The 7,178-nt window shown below is 46.0% G+C and overlaps 1 protein-coding gene across 7 annotated transcripts in view; it reads right to left on the bottom strand.

Annotated features, from left to right (window-relative positions):
* The window catches only part of Gon4l (gon-4 like), a 91,613-nt gene that overhangs the window by 4,656 nt on the left and 79,779 nt on the right, over positions 1 to 7,178 (bottom strand). For 6 of the 7 annotated variants that reach the window (XM_023713572.1, XM_023713575.1, XM_023713574.1 and 3 more), the window contains 6 exons: positions 6,135 to 6,390; positions 4,797 to 4,981; positions 3,061 to 3,258; positions 1,476 to 1,619; positions 724 to 867; positions 504 to 623 (listed from right to left, as the gene is read on the bottom strand). In XM_023713572.1, the coding sequence (XP_023569340.1) occupies positions 504 to 623; positions 724 to 867; positions 1,476 to 1,619; positions 3,061 to 3,258; positions 4,797 to 4,981; positions 6,135 to 6,390 (1,047 nt within the window). The remainder of the gene's footprint in view (positions 1 to 503; positions 624 to 723; positions 868 to 1,475; positions 1,620 to 3,060; positions 3,259 to 4,796; positions 4,982 to 6,134; positions 6,391 to 7,178) is intronic. The other variant, XM_023713576.1, reaches the window with a different exon arrangement.

Raw genomic sequence — 7,178 nt, 5'->3', positions numbered from 1 at the left:
GAAAGAAAGAAAAGAGAAAAAAAAGAAAGAAAAGAGGGCCAGGGAGATGGCTCAGTAGAATAAGCCCTTTCCTGGCAAGTGCAAGAGCCTGAGTTCAACCCCTCGTTCAGCCAAAAAAAAAAAATTAAAAAAAGGAAAAACTAAAAATTTACTGGGCCTAGGGAGATAGCTCAGTAAAATAAGTGCTTGCCTGGCAAGCGCAGGGTCCTGAGTACAATCCCTAGTACCACAAAAAAATTTTAAAAAGGAAAAAAAAAAAAGAAAAAAACAATCTTGAGCCAGGGGAAAAAACGGCAAACAGCCTTCTAGCTAGGGACTCCTGGGCTTCAATGTGTCCATAATGTTCCTGAGCTTGTGGTGTCGGTAGCTGTCAAGACATCCAGACTGTTTTCCCAGACCTGGGAGATACTGACCAAAAGCTCTGGACTAAGCCAGAGAAATACCTAGGGAAAAACTCAGGCTTGATTCATAAGAAAAGAATAATCCTCAACAGCCTGGCATACCTTATCATGATTTTGTACCCCAACCTCTTTTCTTCTCTTGCTCTTTGAGGCTGTGGGTATCTTGGGAGGTTCTTCTTCCTCTTCCACATCAGGCAGTGCCACTTCTTCAAAGCCATCAAACTGGGGAGGAGTTGGTGCCACTGAACACAGACTCTAGGCTGATAACCCTCCCGCAAGTGGCCTTCCCCTTCACACCCTGCTGTAGCCTCAGGGCCTGTACCTCATACTCTTTCTCCTCAGTCCAATTTATCTCTTCAAAGTCACCTAGCCGGCTTGCTGCTGGACGCAGATGGTCAAAGAAGATGGAGAATTCATCCTGCAGGTGATCGTGGCCCTTGAGGAGCTGCCACATCTGTGTTTTGAGCTGAGAAGAGTGGTAGAGACAAAGATGAAATCTCCAGAGACTTTTTTTTTGGCGGAAACTGGGGATTGAACTCAGGCCCTTGGGCCTGCCAGGCACACGCTTATTAAGCTGAGCTATCTCCCCAGCCCCCTCCAGAGACTCTTGAGGTCAGAAATCAAAGCAATCACATATACTGCCGCATGGAGAATTCTCAACACTCTCCTCTCTGTCTGCCAGCTATAGGCACGGGGTACAGGAGACAGATCTGACTCATGATGAAACTGCTTCCCAAGCACAGTGAAGATGCTGGGCCTCAGCATCACCTTCTGTCATGTTGGCTGTCATCAGATGCAGTGGTGACCCCTCCCTCGCTCTGCTTTATGCTATAACCCTAAAAAGTCCTTTGCTCCTCCTTTAGGAGCTGGACATTCAAGAGCAAAGGGTAGGGGCTGGGGAAATGGCTCAGTGGAATAAGCACTTCCCTGGCAAGCGCAAGGATCTGAGTTCAATTCCCGGTTCTGCCAAAAAAAAAAAAAAAAAGAGCAAAGGGTATGGAACAGATTAAGGTGACAGAGAAAAAAAGGATCAGAGGCTCAAATGACAGGAAGGAAGTAGAAAGGAAAACATACTTCTGTGATTTCATGAGGAACACATTCCGAACAGCCCTGGAGGACCTTGATAATCTTCTGGTGGTGTGAGGGGTTTTCTGCAAAGCAAATCTCTAGCTGCCGAAGGAACTTGCGACTCTTCTCAAAAGCCTGCTGCTCCTCAAACTACAAGAGTGGAAGAAGGCAAAAGAGGAGTTAGCTACACAGAGTGGACCTCAAATGCACTAACAAAAAGAACTAAGCATGCGAGGACATGGGCTTGGCAGGACTCTGTGGGAAAGTCTAGCATCCATCCACCTTGGGTCCCATGAAATCTAAGATTTGAGTAAAAGATTCAAGAGCTATTAACATCTCACACTGTTTACTGTCTTCTGGATTGTGAAATACAGATACTCAGAGATACACAACTCCTCTGAGAAGCTGGGTGTCATGTACATGGCCACCAGTGTTCTGTAACTGGCATAAGACCATTAGAACATCCCCTATTCTCTTTCTTCCTCTTTTCAATCATCATGACAAGAAGTCCAGGACAGGTGGGACAGCTCTTTTGCTGAGATCTCTATTCTTCCACATTTGAAACAGCACGTGCCACCATGGCCTTTCCAGATCACTGTGTGTCAAAATGGTGCATGGCTGATCCTGTACCCACTTGTAACTCTCTAGCCGCTTTCCCACTTTAGTTTTCTGTATAGCATTATTAATATAAAGCACATATACCCCCCAAAAAGCACATATATATACACACGTATGTTTGTTTATATGTATGCATGTATATATATGCTATTTGTTTTTCATAATCTATAGATTATTCACTATAAAATTTTATATATTAACACCTAGCTTTCCCAAAGAGAATGTAAAGTCCTTGAATGCACCGACTTTCTCCATTACTGGAGAAAAGTGAACTCAGTGCCTCCACAGGGAACTGTTTTGTATCTCCCAGCCCTTTTCTTATTTTTTATTTTGACATGGGATTTAAGCTGCTAAATTGCCCAGGCCGAGTTCAAATTGTGTGGACCCATACCACAGCCTCCCAAGTGCTCAGATTAGAAGCACAAGCCCCTGCCCTATACCCAGCCCTAGCCTTTTCTAATTGCTGTATTCCTAGCAGTTATAATGAATACTTACTAAAGAATGCCTATGTTATACCAGAGAGGGACACAGAAACTAAGGAAGGTCTCTAGGGGCAACTAAAACACTCTCACATGCCCAGAAATTAAATGAGCCACGCTGGGAGAGTCATGCATGTCTGTAAGCCCAGCACACAGGGAAGGTGACGCAAGACACTGAGGTACAAGCCCAGCCAGGGCAATTTAGCAAGAGCCTGTTCAAAAAACGCGTTGGGGCGATGGGATGTAATTCAATGCACAGGTCCTAGGTTTACCACAAGGCAGGGAAGGCTAGGGAAGGCCAGAAAGGAGAGGAAAATGTGAGAAGAGGGTTGGGAAGAACCCCCTAAAAAGACAACTCTTACCACCTTAGGAAAAGAGGCATGGAAAACCTGTTGGAGGCAGTCAGGAGACTGTGATGGTCTTAATTTACTTCAATCAACCTCTGTTTCTCTCTGACCCAGGAATCCTGTGTGCTATTTTACCCATCTACTTACTAATCCACAGGCCAGAGCTTGCTCAGGCAATAGGAAAGCAGCAAAGTCCTTCAACAACTGAGGCCAGTCTTGGAGCAGAATCTGCAGGCTTTTGTAGAGATCCACAGCTGTTTGCCTCTGAGAACTTGACTCAAACTCATAGATGACCTGAAGGAAATCTTCATACTTCCCAGGGATGTGCTGTAGTGCCTCCCGTACCTACACAGAAAGACTTCGAATCATTAGCACCCTTTCTTTGGGCCTGAGAAAAGGGAAGACACAAGAGACAAGGGAAAAGGAAGAATCATGGCCAGTGAGTGCCAAGAACTACCCTGTAGGAGATGTAGATATTGGGGATTCTATCCCCAGCAAGCCATGCTGGACCCACCCCCAGGGCATGCTGAGACAGTCTTTGAGACTGGGTGTGGTGGTGTGCCCCTGTAATCCCAGCTCTCAGGAGGCTGAAAAACAGGAGGATCACTACAAGTCTGATCTGTGTAGTGAGACCCTATAGACCCTGTATTAAATACATGGGAAAAAAAAAAAAAAAAGGAACTACCCTTCAGGGACTCTTCTGTGAGGGCTTCTGGTTAATAGAAGACTCAGGCAACAATCACAGTACAGCGGAAGAAGCATCAAGAAAACCTTTCTTTTCCAAAGACCACAGTTTTGTCCACAAAGAGAAAAGCTAATGCTTTTGTCTAGCTCACAGCCCTAAGTTTTCCTTCCTGATTCTGGCATCATAATGAAGTATTTCAACATAATCCCATTAGAGGGTAGACAATACATTAATCCAGGATGTTAGTAAGGTATTAAGAGACCAAACAAAGCCATAACTATTGCTGCTAATATTTCAGCTTACTAGCAAGATGAAATTCAGGAATAAGCTGGGTGCCATGAGGCAGCTATCCAGGATATAGGTAGGTTCTGAGGCCTTAGAGAAGTCCTCATTAGCCCCGCCAGTGGAATCATGACCTCTTATGACAATGGAGTTATCATCTTTCCCCCCAATCTCCAGACAAGAGATGATTCTAGGGTGCTTACAATCAATCCACATATGATGAACTTTTTATCTTCTTCTTTGTACCAGAGACCAAACTCAGGATCTTGCGTTTGCCAGCCAGGTGCTGATGCAACTGAGCTATCTCCTGGCCCAGAAAGTGTCTTCTTACAGTTCTCTTGAAGAGTTCTTTTTGTAATTTTAGTGAAGCTAAGGCATAGCTAGACAGTCTATTACACAGCTTGAAAATCAGACTTTTTTCTTTTGGCATTGCTGAGAACTGAACCCATGGCCTTTCACATGGGAGGCAGGCGCCTCACCTCTAAGGTCTATGCTGAGCCCTACACTTTTTTTTTTTTTTAATGTATTTGGTACAGGGTCTCACTATGAAGCTCAGACTCATAGTGATCCTCCTGTTTTCAGCCTCCCCAGCACTGTAAATTACAGTGACTGGGATTACAGTGGCTGGGGGTGTGTGGCCAGCGTGTCATGTGGTACCAGGGATCCAACCCTGGTCCCTGCATTTGCCTCAGCAGGCACTTAGTCCACTGAACAATATCGCCAGCCCTCAACACTTCTCTTTCTTTTTTTGCAGTACTGGGGAATGAATTGAGGACCTTGAGCTTGCCAGGCAGGCACTTATTCTACTGAGCTATCTGCCCGGCCCCTCAACATTTCATTTTTAAAACATCCCTTCTGAAGGAGAAACAGCCATATTCATAGGGTCTCACAGTTAACAGAAGTAGCATTTGCCTACCCTGGTCAGATAAGCTTGGGCAAAAGCTAAGTCCTTCTGCTCCCTGAGTGGGTCCCGCTCAAGAATGTCCTCATCATACAGCAACAACAGCTTGGAGGTGTCTTTGCTGGCCCGAGCCCGACTTCCGCGCTTGCTTCGAGCTCGGTGGTTGCTCCGGCCCTTTCCAGCAGCTTTGATGCTCTCTCCTTGGGGTACATGTGAAAAGATTATTTGTTTGCCATATAATCTCTGTTCCGCCCATCTTCCCCACCTCACACACCACCCCATGCAATCCTAGTCCATGTCATGAAGCAGTGAGGAGCATCTGGGAAATTTATAGAACAGCCAAGCCCGCTCACATCTATGCAACGCCTGCAGCAGAATTACATCACGTGAAGTGACAAGGTGCCAACTGACAGTGCATCCCAAGAAGGAAATCTACAGAGTGAGTGTGGTCTTTTTTTTTTTTTTTTAAATTTTATTTATTTATTTGTGTGTGTGTGTGGCCAGCTCAGCCCACCAGGGGGCGGGCTGGCTGGCATGTGGTGCTGGGGGATTGAACCGTGGTCCCTGGGCTTTGCTAAATTTGTTTTAAGTAGGTGCTTTAGACCACTGAGCCATCTCACCAGCCCCGTGAGTGTGGTCTTATGTTAGATTTTCAAGGCACAATGTCTTTTTTTCTTTAAAGTACTATGTCTTAATGAGGAACACTGGTTGTTTTGTTTTGTGGGTTTTTGTTTTTGTTTTTGTTTTTGTTTTTTTGGCGGAACCGGGGATTGAACTCAGATCCTTCCATTTGCCAGTCAAGCGTTTATCCTACTGAGCCATCTCCCCAGCCCGTTCTGTGTTTTTGAGACAGGGTTTGCTCTGTCTGCAGCTCAGGCAGCCCTTGAACTCACTTTGTAGCCCAGGCTAGCCTCAAACTCACGACAATCCTCCTGCTTCAGTTCCCCAACTGCTGGGGTTATAGGCAAGAACATTATTTTCTTAAACACAGGTCAACCCTATGCACAATAGATAAGGCAAGGCAAGAACCAGTAAGAGCGCCAGGGAGATGGCTCAGTAGAATAAGTGCTTGCCTGGCAAGCACAAGGGCCTGAGTTCAATCCCTGGTTCTGCCGAAAAAAACAAAAACAAAAAAGAACCAGTAAGAAAACTTTGAACAAGCTAGTACCAATCTAGCAGATGAAGAAAATCAAATCAAGCATTTTGAACCTCTCTTTTTCACAAAGGCACACTTAATCCTACATTTGGGAAAGGGAGGCTTCAGGGCAGACTGATTTCCTCTAGACTGTCCAGCCAGTGTGTAGGCTGCCTACTGCACACATCTGCCCCTCACCACACACTGACCACACTCACCAGGTGGGATTCTGCATGTCTCCACTTCAGGTGCAGTCTTGGGGGACACCAAGGTGGAAGGGGGCTTCTCAGCAGTGTCTCCAACTGAGTCATCCATCATCTCATCCTCTTTCTGCAGGCTTTCCACTCCTTCTGCTTCTTCTTCCTCTTCTTCTTCTGGCTCAGAATTTTCCTCCTGCGAATTCTCTTCCTCAGACTCCCCCTCCTGACTCATCCGCCTTTCAGACGCCAGCCAAGTCAGTTTCTCCATTGTTTCCTGCAAACCCCCAGGGAGTGCTTATAAGCCACTCTCAGTGGCTCAAAAGAATCCTAACACCTGGTGCTGTGTCTGCAGGATCTGAAGTCCAAGCATGGAGGCCAATGCCCCCTGGGATATAAGACCCAAGGAACTTTCGTTTGGGCTTTTGAAACAAGGTTTTCTATGCAGGTCATGCTGGCCTTGAACTCACTATATAGCCCAGGCTTGTCTTGAACACACAGTGATCTTTCTGCCTCAGCCTCCCAAGTGCTGGGGTTATAGGCATGTGCCATTGTGCTCAGCTCCAGGAGCTTTTTAAAAGGTTCCCCTATAACGCACTTTTGTCACGGTCCATACTTGTGAGGTGTTCTGTCTTTTTCCTTATCTTTACTGCTAGACAGTGACTTCATGATCTCATACTTTAGGCAAGTGCTCTATTGCTGAGGTACAATCCCAGGCCCAAGGAATTATTTTTTTTAAAGCACTTATAACATGTAAGGTGGGAATAGGGAGATAGTTCAGTGTCCTTAGCCAACTAACTGTCTGGCAAACACAAGGATCCAGGTTCAAGCCGAAGTACTACATGGCACGCAGGCCCCAGAAGTCATGCTGGCCAATGAAACTGGGTGTGGTGGTGAACCCTTATAATTCCAGTGCTGGGAAGACTGAGACAGGAGGATAACTGAGTGCAAACTGTGTATCAAGACCCTGTGCCAGGGGCTGGAGAGATGGCTCAGTGGTCTAAAGCACCTACTTGGAACAAGCTTGGCAAAGCACAGGGACCGCGGTTCAATCCCCCAGCACCA

This window comes from Octodon degus, unplaced genomic scaffold (genome assembly GCF_000260255.1).
Source record: "Octodon degus isolate 3935 unplaced genomic scaffold, OctDeg1.0 scaffold00032, whole genome shotgun sequence".
NCBI lineage: Eukaryota > Metazoa > Chordata > Mammalia > Rodentia > Octodontidae > Octodon > Octodon degus.
Note: the sequence above shows the minus strand (reverse complement) of the source record. Positions and strands in the feature narration are given on the sequence as shown.